Source organism: Haliotis rubra, unplaced genomic scaffold, assembly GCF_003918875.1.
Source record: "Haliotis rubra isolate DU_JTF1 unplaced genomic scaffold, ASM391887v1 Scf63, whole genome shotgun sequence".
In the NCBI taxonomy this organism is placed as follows: domain Eukaryota; kingdom Metazoa; phylum Mollusca; class Gastropoda; order Lepetellida; family Haliotidae; genus Haliotis; species Haliotis rubra.
This window is the reverse complement of record NW_025767335.1, coordinates 1317640-1340288: the sequence shown is the minus strand read 5'-3', so window position 1 is coordinate 1340288 and position 22649 is coordinate 1317640. Positions and strand designations below refer to the sequence as shown.

Genomic DNA, 22649 nt, shown 5'->3' with positions numbered 1-22649 from the left:
GCATGTTTAAGCATAAATGTATTAAATGAGCGTTCTTAATATTAATGTACGTCTTATCTTACCGCTTTTCAGTCTCCACTTTCGGACTGAACTGGAAGCATCACAAACGTAGCATGGGTTGTCAGGGTGACTGTCGCCATGGCTGACACACACTCCTTTGGCTATGCATGACTGGCTCTGAAATTATCCGAGATCTTCACGATTCACTATTTACCCTCGATCGGGTACAAAGATTACCACTAGAAACACTGGTCATCATTACAGATGAACATTCTTCTAAAACTGCAAATTTGTAACTTTTCAACAGCAAGGCTTGCTAAACAGTAAAACAATATATAGTAATAAACTAATCCCTATAAGCTGGCAATTTCAGCTTTTTCACTATACACGTTCGAATTGCTATATCATATATGTTTACAGAAATCTACTCCAAAACATACAACTGCGACTATAGACGTCCCATGCATGATACCAACAATACACGAATCAACATATCACGTAGCAGTAATTGACAAGCAGAATGCTAACCACATGACACGGAAACAGTTCCATGATGAAGTACATGTACAAACTGGGACTCAAATTCCTGATTAAATCTACACCTTAAGTTACGAGATGTGTCAGATCAGTACAGTCTGTTCTTACATCGAAAATATTCACAGGAAACTCACCGTGAAAACGCAAACAACAGCTTTTCCAGTCACATTGCAGGACTGACACAGGGAGTTGTAAAGTACCAGGACGCTATCATCGCTGAAGACATCACCATAGTTAGCTACAGATATTCTGAACCCAGAACCTAACTCGGCTTCAGGGGTTTGAACGCTGAGGGAGCGCTTCTTTCGTTGTTTTGGAAAGATACAAATGACTTCTGTAAAGCTCTCGACTTCGGGTTTGGAGTAGCTGACTATGCCGGTCTTTTGTGTTCCATCAGCACGTATCTGGGATAAAATTTATTCTAAATGACATAAATGAGGAGCCAATTTTTGGGTGGATACGTCTGATTACAAGATTGCAATTACGAAATGACAATAAACGCTTGGAGGGCTGAAGGAGGGCTAGTGCCATTGTTTGCTAACGTCGATAAAAACTAAAGTCCAGGGGCTCATTTCACGAAGCAGCCTTTACTAAGGTTAGCCTTAACTCCCATTCTTTAACATTGCACTAAGGTTACCTTAGTGACTTACGATCACCTTAGTGCTTTGTGAAAGGAGGCCCTGCTCAATACAGCAACTGTGCTTACAGTGAAGGGTACAAATCGACACCGAATTTGTCCATATTCGTCAAAATATGGCCCAAACAGCGACGTCTCATTGCAGATGTCTGACGCCAGATCGCAGTGCCCGTCACCGCTGATGCCACTGATGACGGGAGGTTGGGTCTTGTCAACGGAACAGTCATCTCCCCCAGGCCCTCGTTACAGGAGCATCGACCTAATATACACGCATAAGTGATGACATGTTACTTTCTTGTTTCAAAATACAAAAACAATATTGATGCAATAGACATATATGTTTTAGAAATGCAGTAAAACCGTTCGTTTCGTTTTGTTTGTGCTGCGCTCTGCGGTATACAAGACAAATGACTGTAGAACATTTCACGCAAAAGTTGAACCAAAGAATTAGGCAAAACGATACATCGCTGTTCTGTCTACAAAACAATCATCCATTGCCTACGGAAACTTTCCAAGTCAATTTCGCTCAACCATACTTTTTTTTAAATTTCGGCTGAATATTCCTACCATCGCCAGCGGCTAAAGGGATGGTGTAAATCTAGCTAGGCTCCATGCAGGTGGCAAAGGTAATGTAAGTCCCCATGGTTTCTATTATGATGATCTACCTTCCGTTGTTGGCGATCTATAGCCCGTGTTTTATATAATTGTACAGTCTGCTTTAATTAAAATGTTTTAGTTTTCCATGCTAGTTTTATATCCATATCTGTGATACTCTAGTTATTTTACAGTCCGCCGATGACTGGTTATTTACCTACGTGTATTTATTGTGTATGCCCAACATTTCTCGTCACTATATGGCTGAAATATTGCCGAGGTGACGTTAAATTGTAACTCATTCACTCACTCCATTGCCTACGTACCATTTTGACATATCCCTTTACCAGAGCAATCGTTAGTACATGTCATGGCCGACAAAGTGCTTAGGAAGGATGGTACACCAGATGCTGTCTTTGTTTGAAACGTTGAATTCATCTCCACTTCGTGAATGCATTCAGATTTGGCTGCTTCGAGCGAATGGCTTGCGAAGTCTACAGCATTGATTGCCTTTGAGAAACAGGAATGAGTGAATGAATGTCAAATTGTCAATTCTACACCACAGTCAACAATATTATTTCATGTCTTGTCTGAAAAATACAAAGTATTGGCACAATGCATGTGCATTCTGACACACACCACATCAGTCTAATTATCTGATCTTCACTAGAAACTCTTACGAAATGCGTGGTACCAGTTCGCAAAACTCCGGTCAGATCAAGGTTGGGAGTATATAATCGAAAGGCAAAGATAGCGTTTATAGAATACCTACAGTTATATCCATGATGCAGTTGTTTTCGTGTTCTCGTATCATATCAGACAAGCTGTCCACAGTTCTGCAAGCAGCTATTGGAGAGGAATTGTTGAACAGTTCATGACAGTAGGTTGTGGCTGCTGCTGTTGTCCATGTTGTCACTGCTGCTGTTGTCCATGTTGTCACTGCTGCAGTGTCCTCCTTTTAACACATATATAGTGGACTAATCAGAAAGAACAATGTCTGTTCCATAAATTTATCCTCAGAATAGACAATAATGAATTCCTGAACAAACAGCTGTTGTGTTGTCCGCAAACATTACAATATCAGCTCATTTTCCCGATCTATGATTCATGTACTAATTTGGATTGTCGTTAACACTTAAATGCAAATTCCAGAATTCCAAAATATGTGTCAGATAGAATCTAATCTCCTTACCGCATCTCTTTTTTCAACGTAAATCTGACGATGAACAGCGGACCGCTTTTTTCTGTTGGTTTCAACTGCGCATTGCCTGAAGGACGAGGGTAGCGGCAGAAAGAGTTCGTTGAAGTTACACACATCTTTGTTCAATTCCGATGAACATGTTACTGTTTCCATCAGTTTTTGCGGGAACCTGTTGTGATAGACACATGTGCAAAGCATCATGGGAGACGTCCATTGTTTCAGTCTATGGAAATCGTCATGGTTGAAAAGATTCACATCGGCCCTGAAATACAATCACATGTAACGGATATTGCACAAGCATTACGTTGTCAGAAAGAGTCTGGTTTTATGGCGCTTTTAAAAATAATCCAGCAATACCACGATTGAGATGAAGGGGAGGGGGTTGGGTGGTGTATAGATATCAATAATTGGCCTCACACATAGTGCATGCTGGAATTCCGTGAGGTGAACAGGTAAATCTCATTAAATGCTAGGCTACACAACCGCCCGCAATTTTTTGTAACATTTGATTACATAACATGGATAATTATGTACAAACCTGGAAACATATATTTGCCTTCTAATCTAGTATTATTTCAGAATTTACCTCCAACTGGACGTGAAGCTGTCAAATCTGTCTGCGCTGTTTCCATTTGCACATGCATGTTTGGCTTTGGGGTCCGTTTCGAAGGTTCCATCGCGTTTCTTGAAATCATCTTCACATTTATTGGTAAAAGTTCCGCACAGTCCAGCCACCTTTCCAAGATCGTTATATGAAGGATACATGGTAATATCGAAGAACTTGGACGTAGGAATAATGTTGATATCCAGATAGGATCCAGTTGGCAAATATATCTGTAAAATATATACGTTACAGGTATGAATACTATTTATAATGATAAAAATATGTATATCAGCTTGTGAATTATTTCGCTTGAATATAAATTGTCGCGATAACAATGCAATGTTTGTATGTTAAACTCAACATTCCAGTTATCTAAGCCAAACTGAAGCAGGACTTAAAGCCCAAGACAAGAAGTCAGTATTGACAATATAACAAATACCCACGCTATCAGGCTATGATAACATGTTCTCAACCAGTCACTAAGGCTGAACAACCCGGATGCATTTTGTCGCCTCTAACAAACAGCAATGCATTTTCAAACGCAAACTCAAAACCATAGGCCCCCACTGCAGATCAGAAAATTGATAAACCAAGCCGCGGTTTACTATCCAGCCCCCTTTCGATATAGTATGTAACGATTCATCACAGAAATACGGGTACATGATCGAAAACCGACCGACGCGCACATATCAAAGAATATATCGTATTTTAAAGGTCTCAACGGTATCAAAAGCTTTTGTCCATATTTTCGATGTGTAAGTTGGGGAATGTACATATGGTTTCCGCGGGGATACATTTGTTGTCTTTTAAATTGCCAAAGACTGAGCTGCTGTGCCGGAAGTATCCGGTTTTCTGACCCGCAGTGGGGTGGGGGGTGGTGGGGGGCTATGCTCAAACCCCATCTTTTCCCTCATACCTGTTAGCGCTTTGAGCACGCAATACATGGTGTTTAAGCGCAATACAAGCAGACAATATTATCATTAATGTATACTAGGGAATTATTTCAAGATTGAATTAACATGAGGTCTAAAATGTACAGGTATAATTTATAGTGAGAAAACAATGACGTTACACTCATATTACTGTTAGAATCCAGCATGTGACTGTTACCATGAACAACAGAATGCAAAGAAAGGTGTATTAAAAAAAATTGTGAACATTAGATGGATGTACACAGACCTTGTAGTGGGAGCCACTCTTTAAGACTTTGATGAGGTCTTTACCATCCTTGCAGGACACGAAGTCAATACTCCAGTCTGGTCTGTTACATTTATCGATATGGAATATGGTCTGTCCAGCTCGAACTGCTATACCACAGGGGCATTGGACGGTGTGCGATGGAAAACAGACAGACACTTGCATTTGAACCTGTAAAATATAATCGCATGATTATCATTGTCTCTATAGATGTAAAAAGATAATGCAAAAGCTGTTTAAATTATATTATACAGGAGCGGACATTCAATAAATAAGGTGTCAGAGTCAAAACTATTGACATTTCATACCTTCAATCAGACAACCAGATTAGCTGTGCAAAAGGGTCATCTGACTGAGATTTGCATTAGTCATTGAATAGATAGATATTGTTCGATGACTGGTCAAAGTGCCTTCCGCCCATCACGTTATTTAGCACGAAAAGACATCTATCCACGTTCGAGGGCGCGAACGCCTACTACGCTTTTTCCCTACTACGTTTGACCATTTTTTTTCTGTTGTTTCTTTGTTCAAAATTGTAGCATCTGTACATAATGTTCTGAACTAAACTTTATAATATGATCAGACGAATACGTATGTAAGCAAAACTGTTTTGTTCAGTTCTAGTGTTAATATACAATAGTTATATTATTAAATTAAGTTGACAGTCCAGAAATTGAACGTGAAATCAAAAACATGATATCTTCAGGTTTGTTCAATATTTTGGAGTCATATGGATTGAATACAATCCTTTTTCTAATTAGGTCGTTTGTTCGTTAATTATCATTAGGTATTGCACAATATGCCTTCAGTTTATTGGGTTCCGGTAGTCTAGCCCTGGATTGCTTATTTTATTTATTAATGGTTGTTGTAATCATATGGACAGTTTTCCCAGAAAGTATTCTGGAGATACTTTCGCTCGGTCAGATACCATAGGAAGGACACTTGTTTCGTATAATTCGTATGTAAAGAGACCTCGTGAAGTATTCTCTATGTATCATTCTGGTACCAGTCATCTGTCAGATGGGCTGCCCGCAATCTTTGCGTCATTAATTGAGGTGTGCATTTTAGGGCTGTGGTAAGGGTATACGACACTCAAAAGAGTGTTATATCAATACTTTGATGTACAAAAAGTAATCTGTAAAGAATTCCCCGGGCTATCTACGGCCCTTGTCTTGAGACGGTCCATGAACGACGTCGGGGATGCATGTTCCATCTTTGCAGCCGAATCAGCTATCCACTCACCCAAATAGGTGTAGCTCTGTGAAGCTCATCTCAGTTTGAGATGCACGTTGACCGCAGTTTCGTAACACAGCCGTTCTGACGAAACGGCCTTTTTGCGCTAGTTAATGTCCTTGGACGATCAGATCGACGTCTGTCATCAACGTTATTTTACGTGATTCATTCCTGATTGAGAGTCTAGAATACTAGAGTTAGCACGTAGTCTTGTGGAGCACTGGTGTTTAGCAGTCTTCTTTGTGAGTTTAGTTTTACGACGCACTTAGCAATATGGCGGCGGTGTGTAAATAATCGAGTCTGGACAAGATTATCCAGTGATCAACAGCATGAGCATCGATCTACGCAATTGGGATACGATTACATGTGTCAACCAAGTCAGGGAGCCTGACCACCCGATCCCGTCAGTGGCTTACCTCCAATTCCAGTTCATCGTGTTTATATAATACAAACACCCCAGGCTGATGAAATTCATAATACCTGAAAAAAATGATGAATGTTTTCATCTTTAGACTTAAAATGTTTATGTAACGCTATCATGGTAACATTAGTTCTCTCTTTTAATATTCCATCTGGAACATTTAAAGTTAACTTCAGGTACAGTTTCTTGATGGCAATGTATTCAATCTGCGATCACGACCAAACTCGACCACCAATATTGTTATCTCCATAAACATGTATGCTGAGAAATACCCTGGACCCACTGAATCAATGTGTTCCTCACCTTCCGTCAAAGGTTCTCATGTGTGGATCCTGCACAGCATGGCAGATGCTTAGCTTGTTGACAACAACATCCTTTTCGACTTGAACCTTTAAAAATAAAACTTCGAATCTATTGTAAGTGAGATATTAGATTATAAGTTAACGACATAATGGCAATATTCAAGCAATATTATGGCAGAGCAAACTAGATATAAAATGCTGTTTAAAATGCTTGTTTGATGTTTATCGTCCCACTCGGATATACAAAGGCGGTCAGTAAATAATCCAGTCTGGACAAGACAATCCAGACGTCATGCGCATTGACACACGCAAATGAAATACCATGAAGATCATCAACCAGATCCGTGAAGATCCGGGTTAAAACTGACCTACAGTAATCCATGCTTGTCGTAAGAGACGACTAACAGGATCCGGTGGTCAGGCTCGCTGGTTTGGTTGACACATGTCATCATAGATCGATGCTCATGCTGTTGATCTCTGGATTGTCTGGTTCAGACTCGAATACTTACAGACCGCCGCCATACAGCTGGAATATTGCTGAGTGCGGCGTAAACCTAAAGTAGCATTACATACCGTCACGCTTCCAATATCGTAGTTCGACCAGAAAGGATGAGTTATCACGAGGTTATCTGTCTTCAAGTACAACTTTATCAACACTGTTTTGGCATTGTAGCCCGTGGTCAATTTCCCTTGAATTTCTAGATGACGAACTGTGCGCCACGAAGACCCCTTGACGGTTAGCCCACACTGAGTCCTGATGAAGGCAGATGGGTCACACGCCCCTGGTTGGTTCCTGGCTACCACAAATACTTCCATGGAACAGTCATGCAGTGGTCCACATCCAAGTGGGGCAGTTAAGGTGAGGTTCAACATCACAGTTTCTCCTTCTTTCACAGCGACAGTGCCACTTGGAATCTATAGGATAATATACTTGTGTATCCCGTTGCGTGCTATGGCTTATAAAACATTATCAGTTTTGTTCAATTGAATGGACACATGCATGACAAATACTTGAAATTCACTATACAGAGTTGCGTCCCTTTGGCGTGTCAGAACCCAATGGTCATCCGTTCGAGTCCCACGCTATGTTTCTGTGGGTGTGCTGAGACCATCGCCAGATTATTAACCAGACGACCTGCATCAACTTTGGTTTCCCCAACATCCGCTGGATTAACATGTGTAAATAAAAGCAGTTGAAAACGTTGCCTTTTCACTAACTAAAATAAATTATGTGTATGTGACAGATAACTCTGGATCCTATCCTTGGATATAAACATTTGTACAACGATCTTGAAAAAGTGGCTGAGCTGTATGAAACCATTAGAATAATTGTGTGGATATTAAGGAAAAGGATGAGGACTGTGGTTAACGCCTAAGACCTGCATACTTCAAACTTTCGAGGTCATTCTGACACGCCACCATTGTTAGTGTAATCATGTTCAAAGCGTCGCTTAACCTAAGCCACCGGCCCACATATACTAACATCCGATGTGCGAACTTCATACCGGTGTAGCAGCCCAGAATAACCCCCCACCAGATTATACCCCGGGGTAAACTATAGGCTAGCCCAGTTTATACCCCGGGGGTATATTCTGGACCAGGCCAAAGTATACCCCTCCAGCCCAGACTATACCCCTAAAAAATTATGTTGACAATTCACTCAATATGAGTGTGTGACTCGGGCAATAGTCTTGGTGTCATTTAAAGGAATTTGTTGGTGCATTTCATTTACATTACTGCATAATCCAAAATATATTAAGTATTTGTTGAGTGCCTCTCTACAATATGATATTTTCGACTTTGCATAACCCAGCCATGCTGATATATCAAGGTTAGTAGTTAGTTATTTGCTTTATTTAGCGTCGGACACACAACTAAGGTATTTCGGCAACGGGGTAGTACAACATGAACAGATTAACTACGGGCACACTCTACTCATCAATCTTATTAGAGCTGTACCATTATGGAGGTGGGTGTTGTCTTAATTAATACCCTACTCCACTGTCTAACAACTGGCTGTCTAACTAATGGGAGATAGCCTGTGTGAGAAGGGGCTGGTGATGGTGTTAGTAGGGGCTGGTGATGGTGTGAGTAGGGGCTGGTGATGGTGTGAGTAGGGGCTGGTATTTATTTATTAATATGAACAAGTGACTCTGGAGACTGATCTCACTGATCGGAAGATCAACAGACTTGACAGCACCCCGACGGACATACAGAACCAAAGGCGATGGCAACTGCTACTTCCACTGCATCAGTTACAGCCTGACAGGATCTGAAGACAGTCACAGCACTTTCCGAGATCGAGTGGTTCAGCATATGAACAATGACATTAATGATGAACCAAAATGTCAAAGAGTTCATCACTAATTCAGGAATTTGACGAGATGGAGTGGGGGCAACAGATGCAGAAGTTATGTCAACAGCCAGTCTGTTAAAATGTGACATTTATATTTACAGTGCAGTTGGTCAGTCAATGCAATGGCTGATGTACCCTGCCAGCTTCAGTTTGAAAACTCACACTGATTATGCTTTGTATCTGGAAATGTATCGGATCCATTTCAATGTTGTAACCAGTGTTTAATTGTGTGAGAGAGTGAGTAGTTTAGTTTTACGCCGCACTCAGTTTCCAGCTATATGGCGGCGGTCTGTAACAATCGAGTCTGACCAGACAATCCAGTGATCAACAGCATGAGCATCAATTGTTTGACATGTCTGTCAGCGAAACTATCCCGTTAATCGCCCTCCTTACGCAAGATAGTCGCCTTTTATGGCAAGCATAAGACCTATTCTACCCCGGATCTTCACGGGTCTAATTGTGTTCAATAAAGTTATAGTAGTATAATCCCTGTAGGGTATAATCTGGGCTAGGGGTATACTATGGCCTAGTTCAGAATATACCCTATTAGGCAGGGCTATGTACCTGGGGGATAGTCTGGGCTAGTCCAGTTTAACCCCGGGTAGCCTGGGACAGGGGTATACTCTGGCCTGTTACACCGGGTTTCTTATTATTCGTGTGGTCGTCAGTATCCAGCAGGCATCATATATCCAATCTAAACAATTTCCTTTCGGATAAATAACAGAATGAACTGCAAGTATACTTTGGACACTTGTTCTTAAGAAAAGAGCACAAAATCTGCGAGGCGTTTTCAGTTATATTTAAAGACAAATGCCTTCTCTCCCATAACCTTAGTCATATGTCGACTCTAACAACCGACCTGAATTATTCAAGTCTATGTCAGATCAAAGCAGAGGTTGACACAAGGGCACTATCAATAAACTCACCGAGCATGTCAGTGGCCATCTGAACTTTCTCGTCTCTTGCAACGTACGACTGAAAATAGCGTGATTTGCAACAAGAGTTAAATATACCTTGATACCGATGAATTTTTCGTCGCTTAAGATACGTCCGCCAGCGGGGAACCCTTCACCCAGAGAAGCCGTTACCGCACACTGAACCTGAAAGTTATCTAGGATATTAATCACGTAAGTACACGTACTTCGTGATTCCAAACTGGATTGAATCTTGTTTATAATATCCCCTTTTACACACAATGTGGGGCGGTAGGGTAGCCTTGTGCTTAAAGCGTTTGCTTGTCACGCCAAAAACCCGGGTTCGATTCCCCACATGGGTATATGTGTGAAGCCCATTACCGGTGTCCCCCGCCGTGATATTGCTGGAATATTGCTAAAAGCGGCGTAAAACCAAACTCACTAACTCACTCTTGATCAATATATCACAGCCTGAATTTGTACCTAATTTATGCGAATGCACTAGTTGTAACAATGATAAAACGATCAATTTATATAACAATAACGTGACAAAAACATCCTTAAAGCACATACCAAAGTTGGTTTCCCATCTAAACTAAACGGCAAATGAAAGTATAGGTGGAGTTTGATGAGTGGTAAAACAAAAACACAACAAATCAAATTGGCGAAGCGTGTGTATATCGTGAAAGAAGGGTTAATGATCATTATTAGGCCACAAAATGATTGGAATACAGGCAACACATAACATGTGGGCGCTAGTTGAAGAATGGTGGGTCCAACAACTCATTTTTCAGCGATGTCTTAAAGAGCCACACATGATTGTCAATCATTGTCCAAGTTTACACAACAAACAGAACATATCTCAATACCGTGTATGACCCCACGTGCATCAATGCATGCCATGACGCGTCGTCTCATTGATGACGTCAGGCGTCTGATGAGGGGTGGTGGGATTCTCTGCCACTCTTCTCACAGGGCACGTTCCATCTCATCTCGTCACTGGGTGTTGTTGACGATTCCTTAACCGTTCGCCCAGATGGTCCCACAGATGCTCTATGGGGTTCATGTCGGGTGAACAGGCAGGCCAAGGGAGAACATGAACATTGTGGCGGTTGAGGAAGTCCTGTGTCAATCTTGCTGTGTGGGGTCTGGCGTTGTCACGTTGAAACATTATCCCCTGTGGCTGGTTCCGCAAGAATGGAAGCACAACTGGGCGCAGAACTTGCTCTCTGTACTGAACATCATTCAGGTTCCCTTGCACAATGACCAGGTCAGTCTTCTGTTCCCCACAGATGCCTCCCCAGACCATAACACCTCCCCTCCGAACGGATGGACCTCTCGGATGCATGGTGGAGCTAAACGTTCACCTCTTCGGAGATAAACTCGTTGTCTGCCGTCGTTCTGGAACAACTGGAAACGACTCTCGTCAGAAAACAGTACTCAGCGCCATTCTCGCACTTGCCAGATTCGAACTTGCCTCGCCCATTGTACCCTTCGGTGTCGATGTTGTGCTGTCAGGAACATACCTCGGAAGGGACGGTAGGCTGTGATTCCTGCAGCACGAATTCGTCGGAGTACTGTGCGTTGGCTGATGAGATGTCCCAGCGCTGTTGCAGCCGTCGCCGTCGCCGTGACGAACCTGTTGCGTAAGTGAATTGTTCGAATTCGGCGATCTTCCTGGGTGTTGTGACACGTGGTCTTCCCGTTCTGGGTCTGTCTACAGTCCTTCCTGTCTGTCGGTAACGTTGCAGAAGCCTGGATACCGTTAAAGGCGTGAACCCGTACCTTCGTGCAATCTGGACCTGTGTTGCCCCATCTGGTGCATACCAATCGCCCTCTCTCGCTCCTCTCTTGTCAGTCTAGGGCATATCGATTGTGTGCTTTTGCCAACTGTGTTGTCAACCTATGGTTTCACCTTATTTATACGCCAATTCGGCACGCATCTCCCTCTGCAGCCTTTGCGTGTTTTACCATTTTCTGGTGAAGCGTGGCACCACCGTCATAATGTGTTTGGGAGATGCGATTTTGCATCCTTGTGCTTAGGGGACAACTGTCTGAATGCATACTTTCAACCGGCTATCAACACTTTCACAGTGAATTGACATTTTCCGACCTATACTTTCTTTTGCAGCTTAGTTTATAACGGTTTCTGAGAAAATCTGTCCCCATCATCTCGGACGGACGGTGCTCAAACCTACATCTCCTGCCACTTCGTGGCGGGGAGTAATAATAGGATAAACAGTGGCATTAAACCCCCAAAGACGCCGCAAGAGTTATTTGCATAACGAAAGGACATACCTGAAATCCAGGAGTAATGAAACCATTGGTGATTAAGATGTCTTCCGTAAGAGCTGAGTGATCAACGAACGTATTCGACCAATGTTTAGGAGGGAAGGAATGTATTAATCCGCCGTTAACATACCACAAGACATGGTACAACAAGTCATCATGAGATTTCGCAAACGTGCATGTGAACTTGAAGTGGTCCTTCTTGCCTGCGTCGGTTTCCACGTCAACTTGCACAGTGGGCTTAACCTTGAACGATGTTTTTGCTGATGGAAAAAGCAAAGTCAACGCAAGAGGTACAGAGTCAAACGTATGTGTTGTTTCGTAATTACAAATTGCTACACTCAGTAATGCTCCAGCCAAATAATCGTGTATGAACCAGAAAACCCTAACCTAATGATTGTTAACGTGAAATTGAGATCGTCAAAAGAAACTTCTAAAGATATACATACGTTTTGTGGGGTCTGTCAGATCTGAAACATTGACAAGTAAATACATGTTATAAAAAAACCCAGATGTATATAGAGATGCACACTGTACCTTCGTCTCGAAATACAATCATATTTAATGCTTCAGTTTTAGTGTTGGTGATTTAGAACCACATTATATCAAAAATATCAGTTTAGCGTGAGTATTATTTTTCACCGCCTTTAGCAAAATTCCAGCAATATCACGGCGGGGACACCAGAAATGGGCTTCACGCATTGAACCCATGTGGGGAATCGATTCGGCGTGACGAGCGGACGCTTCAACCACTAGGCTACCCAATGTCCCAATAAATTACAATACTTTTCCCACTTCTGTCTTGTTTCTGACAAATGTTACGCTTCATACGGTTCCCACCTTCCTTACAAATTAGCAAATAACGAATCTTTTTTTCAGTTTTCACGGGAGTTTTTGCTTTATTGTCTGTTTAATCAATGTTATGAGTTCGGGTAGCACAATTTATTAGTATACGTGTTTGCCAGTTCATGAATGAAGCTGAGCATCGTTGGAAAGCTCTTCTCTCATGTGACCCGGAGCAGGACTATGGAAACTTGCTCTTGTGGTGTATCAGCTTTCACAGCAGATATTGCTTGTGCACGCTTCCCACCGAAGCTTTCCAGGCTCATCAGCTCATTTTACACTGAATGTGAGGCATATATTCTGTGAGGCAGTTGTCTTCCACAGTAGAACAGGTCTGCATACTTGTCACTACGCCTTTTTGGAACACTATTTGCAATCATACACTTGACGTACCTCAGCCTTATTTTGACAGACAACCAGTCATTGGATGTGAGTTTAACAGATGGGTGTTTACCATTGTCACCAGACTGACGAAGAGAATTTATCAGAACAGCAACTGTTGACACACCGCAAGGCTGCTATCTACAGTCTGTGTCCAATGGTTGTACAGCCCTGAGTTTTTGACCATCTTCTAGAGAGCAAACACGTGTAGTAGCAGCTGCCAACTAACTTACCGTCAACTATGTTCTCCCCAGATCGACGGAAGCCAACAAAAAGTGTCCAAATGTTACAGAATAAATTTTGTTATTTACTTCATAATAGGCAACTGAGTATATTGGAAAAGCAACTGAGGTGCTTCATGAGAAAAAACGCTGATATATTTTTTGAATTGTTAAAATGGTACTCACCAACACAATATGCAGCTTCAAACACAGGCGGTTTCTTCAGTTGATAAATACGAAGCGTACCACAATCCTTTACATCTATCCTGAATGTCATGGAGCATCGATCCGGGCCGTCTTTCATGCACACCTCAACTGTCTTGTTCATACCTCCACGAGGGAGCGTGTCTGCATTAAAATAATCAATTAAGTAATTGGAAACACAGTAAACGCAGAAAAGACGGTGTGTGATTCATTCCTCTGAAATGAAATGAAACAGTAAAGGTAAACACGAATTTAATTGTATCATATGGTGTTTATTGTTACTGATGCGATGAACCAGTACGATAAGATAGAAGAGCTACTCTCTATCTCCACACATCAACAGGTTTCCAATGAGAGGATTATTCTAGCGACAATTATAAGTGCAAATACGAGGCAATATGTGAACGTAACGTTTAAATCAAACACTTAGGTCTCAATATATAACATAATAATATGGCATATGATGGAAACATGAACCATTAACTCTTAATTAACCCGTGAAGATCCGGGTTAGAATTGATCTTCAGTAACCCATTCTTGTCGTAAGAGGCGACTAACGGGATGGGGTGGTCAGGCTCGCTGACTTGGTTGACACATGTCATCGTATCCACAATGCGTAGATCGATGCTCATGCTGTTGATCATTGGATTGTCTGGTACAGACTCGATTATTTACTTACCGCCGCCATATAGTTGGAATATTGCTGAGTGCGGCGTAAAACTAATCTCACTCACTCAGCTCTTAAATGCTTTCACAATTGTGCTATGGATTCAATGAAGCAATAATAGCTTCATTACCTCGAACCCATAAAGGGTATGTAGTCCCGCAACGTCCATCACCAGGTGGGGGAACACTTAACACCAGATCGTACCCTTCTTCGCCGAACCAATCATTACTTGCATCAATGTAGAAGTCGTTCAGCGAATCATCAGCCGTGGGGAGAGTATAATTGGTACTTCTCTTCTCGAGATAGGGAAACGAAATGTAGCTTTTACAGGGATCGGAACCTAAAATACAAAATATATCAATAAAGCATGATGAAATAAGATAAAACTAAACTAAATAGTATTGTGAATGTTCGTTCAAGAAGGGGCGGTATTTTCTGAATGATGTTGCTGTTATTGCTAAAAGCGGCGTAAACCAAACTCAGAAGGTCCGGGTTAGAATGAACCTTCAGTAACCTATGCTTGTCGTAAGAGGCGACGAACGGGATCGGGTGGGTTGACACTTCTCATCGGTTCCCAATTACGCAGATCGATGCTCATGCTGTTGATCACTGGATTGTCTGGTACAGACTCGATTATTTACAGACCGCCGCCATATAGCTGGAATATTGCTGAGTGCGGCGTAAAATTAAACTCACTCACTCGTTCAAGACAACATTGCAACATTTGCCCTGCACACTGTTTCATCAAACATTCAAGAAAAAGTAGCCTGCTAAAGTCCGTTTGATTTCATTTGAGATCGATGAATTGCTCACTAACACAAAATCTAATAAATGCAACAAAACCAAATTTTGCACTGTCATTATTTACCGGTATTATTGACGAGGGGTTACCATTTGCTGGTAGAACAGCCACACTTGTTGATTACCGGCTGTTCTACCAGCAAGTCTGGTCGATTTCATGTGACTGCAAATTTTGGTTTTGTTGCATTTATTAGATTTGGTTGCGCTGTTGGTTGAGTGCGGTAAAAGGCAATATTAATGTGGGTTATTATACGTATTTGCATCCTGGTACAAGAACATATTCAGCTCTTGATTTATCCGTTTGAGATTCAAACCCACTGAATTAATTTCAATGCTCATCCCACGACGACTTCTATGGAACTAACCATTTTCCTACAATACTAAAACCTGTGAAAACAATCTGATGCTCCCCCATCATCAACATGGAATTATAAAATGTTAACTGACATGTTTATGAAACGCTGTTTTGTAACAGACTTACACCTAAACAGAACTGACGTTCCTGATGCTATACACATATGGCAATCACAGTTCAGCTTTGACTGCAAACAAGCTATGACAGCAATTTGAATGATTAATAAATCTATACGCTAAAGCACGGCGTACTTTCAAACAAAGTAACTGCCTCTCCTCTCTCTCTCTCTCTCTGGCTATAATTTCGCTAAAGTTACGTACCATTTGATAGCCCGATGAAGAGGAACAAAAGCCCACAGACACCTGCAATGAAACCTGACGCCATGTCAAAGCCGCATATCTAGACAGAAACCAAAGTATATATACATATATATTGGTTCTTATCTCATACTTATGCTCGCTTTGATTGAATAGATTCGAAACATTTTTTTATGTCCATGCTTACCTTTTGGGTATTGATTGCAGGCGGAGCCTCTTATACGTTGTTATTTATATGAATGACCATTACTTGGTTACACTGTTGTGTAATTTCAAGTTCGTAATTACAGCTGCCTGTCGATAGTTTCTAAACTATTACAAATCATCAATCCTGCTTAATCCACCATCAAGCTAAAATGGCGAGTATAAAAAAGATTACTATCCCATGAAGATATACACCTGGAAAAATGTTAGGCACCCCTAAATATGTTGACCGCTAACAGAACGACGTTCAAGTTCAGCTTGTGTATGATGATACGGGTGTCCTCCCATTAGTCATAAGTCCCACTAATCATACGGGTTAAAACAACATATGGTTATGGTTGACTGCACTAACAACTACCTTTGTAATACATTTGTAAAAATAAAGTGGAATGATCCAAGAAACAAAAATACAGCTTCATATCAGTGAACTTGATTAATCTGTCTTCAGCATGGTATACATATCTGTACACATAAACACCAACAACTACCTTTGTAATACCTTTGTAAAAATGCTGTCTTCACCATGGTATACATACATGATCTGTACACTTAAATGGTACCATTTACACATTATTCCTTATTTAAATAACTTAAATAACATAAATTCACAGTTCGCAAAGCTCAGTTGGGCAGAGGTAGCCAACAGCATCCAGAAATTGAACAGAGTTTTTCTGACCTGTTTCAAGTTGGTCCCACAATCGGACGAGTCTGTTTTCCTTCTCGCGATACACTCGATTTCTTCCCTGGATGGCAGATTCAGACGTCTCGATCTGCTTGATCAGCTCAACAAAGAGATAGATGTTTGGATGATGGTGTGGCAGAGTCTTGTTCAGGCGGTAGTGGAAGCCTTCAAGATTGTTGTTCGTTCGAGGCCCAACAACTACCTTTGCGGTGGTGATTCCATAGAGGGATGGGGTATCTTGCATCAGCATCAACCCAAGTTGTCACAATGTAGTCAATAAATCTATGGGCGTTTTATATGTTTTCATTACAAAAGACTGTGGCATTGTTAGTGTTAGAGATTCAACTAACCTCAAGCTCTCAAATGAGCGGGCTAGCCCATTTTGTGCAAAAGGTATATGCCTGTTGTTGTTTTAATTAATCCCCCATTTGCTGTGTGACTACTGGGAGTAGGACTAATGGGACATGACCTTGATACGTATGATAATGATGTTTTATTGAAGAAAATATTGCAAGTGTACCTGGTGGAAAGTGTACCTGTGGAGCGTGTCCAGAAGAAAACTCACGAATTTTCACAAGTAACACGTTTCACAAGTTTGTTCATGTGCAACAAGTCGGTATATTTTTTCATGGGTTACAATTTCCAATCATTTTTCTGCCACTACGGTACGTAGTGATGCTCAGAGATGGCAAGTTGTTGGTACACATAACCCCGGTATGTCTTATGAAGCAGTTGGTCGGGAATGAATATCCATTACACAGTTGTCGGTCGTTTGGTCATAAAATACAGGGAAACCAATCAGGTGAAGGATTTACCCCGTTCTTGACGACCCAGGGTGACGTCAAATCGTGAAGACAGGACAATATTGAGACTCACTCGAAGACAATGACTCACTCGCCACAACCACTGTTCTCAAGCACCATTTCGCCGGATCGGAATCGCATAAGGAGAGCCTTAGGTCATCAAACGTCTTCCCCTGGGCGATCATCACCTACCAGTACGTTTGGCTTGGTGTTTACCATGGCAGTGCTGGAATCTGAGGACGTGGCGAAGAAAACATTGGTCTGATGAAAACCAATTCCGTCTTCATGTATGGACGCTTGATAATTTGGAAGCAATATAGAACAAACGTTTCGATACAGATTCTTGTACCGTTGTCAAGCATAATGCTTGACAACGGTACAAGAATCTGTATCGAAACGTCACACTCACGAATAAAAAGAAGTTGTTATCCATAAAGTTTGTTCTATATTGTACTTCCCAACTTCTAAAATGCCACTCAAAGAAGTAATTTGGAAGCAGCTAAGAACTTTCAACCCACTGTTGCATTTAAAGAAGAAGGTTCCCCGTCATTGTGCGGGGATGTGTTTCCTGATGAGTAAACTTGCCTTGGTGACAAAACGTGGGCATATGCATGTGACGGGTGATCAGTATATCTGGAAGTGCTGGATACTGTTGTTGCCCCCATTTTGATAATCACCCTCTTGCTACTAGAGTCATACTGGACCTGTATTTATGGATGACACAGCTGGGCCACGCCGTTCTCGTACAGTGACAATTTTCATTCTTAGCAATGCCGTGACCCAGACCCGAGCTCCCTGGAGCACATTTGGGACTTTATCGGACGACGGATACCTGCACAAATCTGCGTGAGTTGGAACGTTGCAACTGATACTGACGGGGTTATGCGACGTTTAGATACAGACAGACATTTAGATCCAGAGATAAAGTTATTTAAAAACATATATCTTCCAAAATAATATCATTTAATCCAAAAGGAACCCATTACGGTTTATATTTTCAGGGCTGGGAATGAGGCAATCTAGACATGCCAAAGTCTCTTTTGTATATTTTTTTAGGGTCTGAACCACACTACTCCGGCCATTGACGATAACTTACGTAAACTGACGTAAAAGATTCATCACTGTGACGTCGCATTAACGTTGCCGATTTCTAATTCATGACATTAGCACGTTGACAAGTAACATCGGCCACAAATTTATGTTGGGTACTTTATGTCGGGCTGGTATGATTGGCTGACAGAGGACATAATTAGTTGTCATTAATTAAAATAAGCATGTCCAGCTCTACGTCCTGTTGTGTTACCGTTCTTGTACAGCAGCCCTGGAATCCTGTTTCAGCTGCACATACAGATCCGGTGTTATCACTATTTCATAGTGAACCCATAAACACACGCTCGTGATATCGTCGGAATTGTACCAGTCTGTCATATCATTTTCTCTACAGCCTATCCGCTCCTTGCAATACTAAAGCCCTAAATGAAGCAAGTCTAGATTTCTCCAGGTTCAGGAATCTCTGGTTTATCTGGGGCTCCTTTCCAATATAAATGGGTTTATTTGTTACAATCAAAATATATACTACTCAAACTTTGCTAGGGATCACAAAAATTCGCAAATTTACTTAACCGTAGATTTATAATTTGAAATCCATTTAAAACTGGATAAATAATGATATGGTAACACATCTTTAGGAAAACAGCCACTTTAAGCTAACCGTATGCACTTGATACATGAGTAACCATAAAATTGGTTTTCATGGCACCAATCAACCATTTTGCAAATCATGGCACGGGTCATTGATAAGTACACAACACCTGTCAATAGCAGGTATGGGATCCACCACATGAAATGACATACTGAAAATTTGGATCCATGCTTACAATAGGCTTAGATATTTAAACCAAATTTGACCCCACATCATAGTTTTCTGTTGAATCAATGATTTGATCCTTAGCAAAGTGTGAATAGTATATATTGAGAGACTAAGCGTTAGTCTAGAATTGTACGATCGAGCAGCTATTGTCTCTGGATTTGGAGAGGCTTTGTGGCTTTTATTAGCAACAATCATTATTCAAACACACTCTATTGGCCTCCAGCAAACTAGTCTAATCTCAGAGAGGATTATAGGGACCTTACAATATTGATGATCTTAAATCCACACGAACCTATAATTGATAAATTTTCCTTGGTATAAACAACACGGGCATTTTACAGTTATGTTTTCGTGCAGTTACAAATACGTTGTCCCTGATTACGCCAAGATGTTATCTCTACCAGGAAGATCACTGCACTCCGTGGAGATTGCGAGTACGAATACATATCCTCAGAAACCTATAACCGTAATGATATTTAACGGATTTGTGAGTCAAGCTCGGGGACTTAGTTCAGTACTTGCCATCGTATCACATTCGCGCGGATCATTGAGGGTGCCAATCCCCAAATCCCCCGAATCGCGAATATCATCCAATTTCTTCACTCTGAATTTCACGTACTCAGACATGAATCCCGATTAAAAATCAACACAAATATCTGCAGAGTATATCAGAATTCACCCTACAATGGCCCCAACAGACGAAAACCTATATATTACATTTTTATGTCATAAACGGACGCGTTTTTAATTAAATCTATGAAATATAAAAATAGTTCTTTTACGGACTGATTCAATGCCTATTTCTGGTGTTCCTGGAATATTGGAATATTGCTAAAAGCGGCGTAAAACCATGCTCACTCACTCCAATAAACGTCATAAGACGACTCTTACACATATAAACATGTACGTGTAACACAGTTTACTCACGTATAGATTACTGATGAATGTAAGATCTTGACACTCTTTTTTGTTGGCTGAAAATGTATGCAATTATCATGAATTTGCCTTGGTTGATTATATGGTCGGGCATTGGTTTGAGCAGACTGACAGACAGATTTTGTATTCACATCTCATCTTAATATAAAAATACAAACATAGAATGTACTTTAAAGTACAGCGAGCCACCCAAAATGGGTTATGATAGACGACGTAGAACGAAATTACATGAGATAGTTACATAAAATAGAATTATATTGCTTATCACAAAGTGCACTAAAAGTACATAAGATAATTATATATACATATATTGTAAAGGTATTTGTTAAAGATGAATTGTATAAATGGATTATAAACTGTAGGACATAAAAGGGAAATATACCATAATGATGCATACATAGGATGTTTCCAAACTATAAAATATTTAGTTAGAATATAAGAAATCTGTACGGGTAGTTAAAATAGCTTTGCAGGTCTTAGCACTGATTAAAATCACTTTGGGTGGACTTCTGTGGTGCTTCCAAAAGGTTTTGTTTTGGACGAGTTGATTTCATTTCCAGATTAGAGGGGCGGTGGGGTAGCCTGGTGGTTAAAGTGTCCGCTCGTCACGCCGAAGGCCCGGGTTCGATTCCCAACATGGGTACAGTGTGTGAAGCCCATTTCTGGTGTCCCCAGCCGTGATGTTTCTAGCGGCATAAAACGATGCTCAGTCAGTAAACGTATAATAATCATGGTAGTGATTGGCCATGTCGTTCTATTCCTGATGCGTAAACGTATAGTAATGAGCGAGGTAGTGATTGGCCATGTCGTTCTATTCCTGATGCGTAAACGTATAATAATGAGCGAGGTAGTGATTGGCCATGTCGTTCTATTCCTGATGCGTAAACGTATAATAATGAGCGAGGTAGTGATTGGCCATGTCGTTCTATTCCTGATGCGTAAACGTATAATAATGAGCGAGTCTTTGATGGGCAATGCCATATTCGAAAATATGATTGCAGTTAAGTGACAAGAGACTGAATAATTGTGTACATGTATGTGAGTTTACGAAAAGCAAACATGTCATTGATTTATAACCTCTGAATCGGCCTCAAGTCAAAGAAAGTATGCTGCAAAATGAATATTTACCATGGATGGCCAGTTTGCACTTTTATCATTGCCATTGCATAGTTGCCTAAATCACACAGATAAATCAAGGCTGAAAGATGAACTGATCGATAACGACTTATCATATTACATGATGGAAACGTGAATGTGGATAAAGCAAACTGAATTAACCCATTGTCGAATAATGACGCAAAGAAAATATCACATACATGTATATGTGTATAACAGTTAAACGCTGAATGTAAATGCCGTCCATTTTGGTAGGCTGGCGAGGAGGGTTTCGGGAAGGGGGCAAATCAGCATATTTTGTTCACATGCTATTCCTCTATCCCCATGTAACCTAAATAAGCGATCGCCCAAAGACTGCGTTGCCAATAGTTGTGCTGCTATTTAGAGACACTAAACTAAGAATCTGTTATCATTTTTATGACTATGAATGTGAGAAAACACCTGCCTACATGAAGACGAGTGTCTGAAGCGACACAGCGTCACCTGCTGAAAATGAACGTTGCTGTGGAAATAATGCCGTGAAAATGCAAACCAATCTCATACAAGTGCTACATCAGTGAATATTTCAAATGTTTTCCCCATTTGTTTGTTAAGAGTCGACAGTTCACATTCAGGATCCAGTCTGTGGTCAGCAGCGTTTCATGTTACCCTTGCCATTGGTTGCCAGGTCAGTCAGATTGCCATTGGCCTTTTTCAAGCAGAATCAGAAAAGCGTCGCTTTTAGTGATAGTATTTCCATTACTCAACATTACTTAACTAAAGGTACAGTCGAGCACCGTTGTGCCGAACTCTGATAACTCGATATCTCGGTTGCCTCGATATAACATCTCTGTCCCGGCAAAATCCTTCATAATTTATCATTATTTAAGCTCTTTTAACTCGATACGGATGTCTCGATATTTCGGATATCTCGATATAATTTCATGGTCCCAACAAGCAAAATTACCCTTTTAACTCGATATTT

The 22649-nt window shown here is 41.0% G+C and overlaps 1 protein-coding gene and 1 long non-coding RNA gene across 3 annotated transcripts in view; one reads left to right on the top strand and one right to left on the bottom strand.

The window, feature by feature from the left end:
* The window catches only part of LOC124256501, a 53639-nt gene that overhangs the window by 11983 nt on the left and 19007 nt on the right, over positions 1-22649 (top strand). The window contains exon 2 of the long non-coding RNA XR_006892935.1: positions 19114-19118. This is a non-coding gene — a long non-coding RNA (uncharacterized LOC124256501). The remainder of the gene's footprint in view (positions 1-19113; positions 19119-22649) is intronic.
* On the bottom strand, positions 770-16219 carry LOC124256497 (von Willebrand factor D and EGF domain-containing protein-like). Of its 2 annotated transcripts, none has more exons than XM_046690485.1 (16): positions 16078-16219; positions 14725-14941; positions 13917-14080; positions 12735-12755; positions 12295-12548; positions 10096-10182; positions 7300-7641; positions 6728-6813; positions 6420-6483; positions 4753-4941; positions 3556-3803; positions 2961-3231; positions 2541-2723; positions 2095-2278; positions 1244-1433; positions 770-941 (listed from the first exon to the last, which is right to left on the bottom strand). In XM_046690485.1, exons 1-16 carry the CDS (start codon positions 16139-16141, stop codon positions 908-910), a joined length of 2598 nt encoding a protein of 865 aa, XP_046546441.1. In that variant the 5' UTR covers positions 16142-16219; the 3' UTR covers positions 770-907. The 2 variants fall into 2 exon arrangements, with proteins under 2 accessions (XP_046546441.1, XP_046546442.1); XM_046690486.1 differs by having other exon boundaries at positions 13917-14078; positions 14732-14941.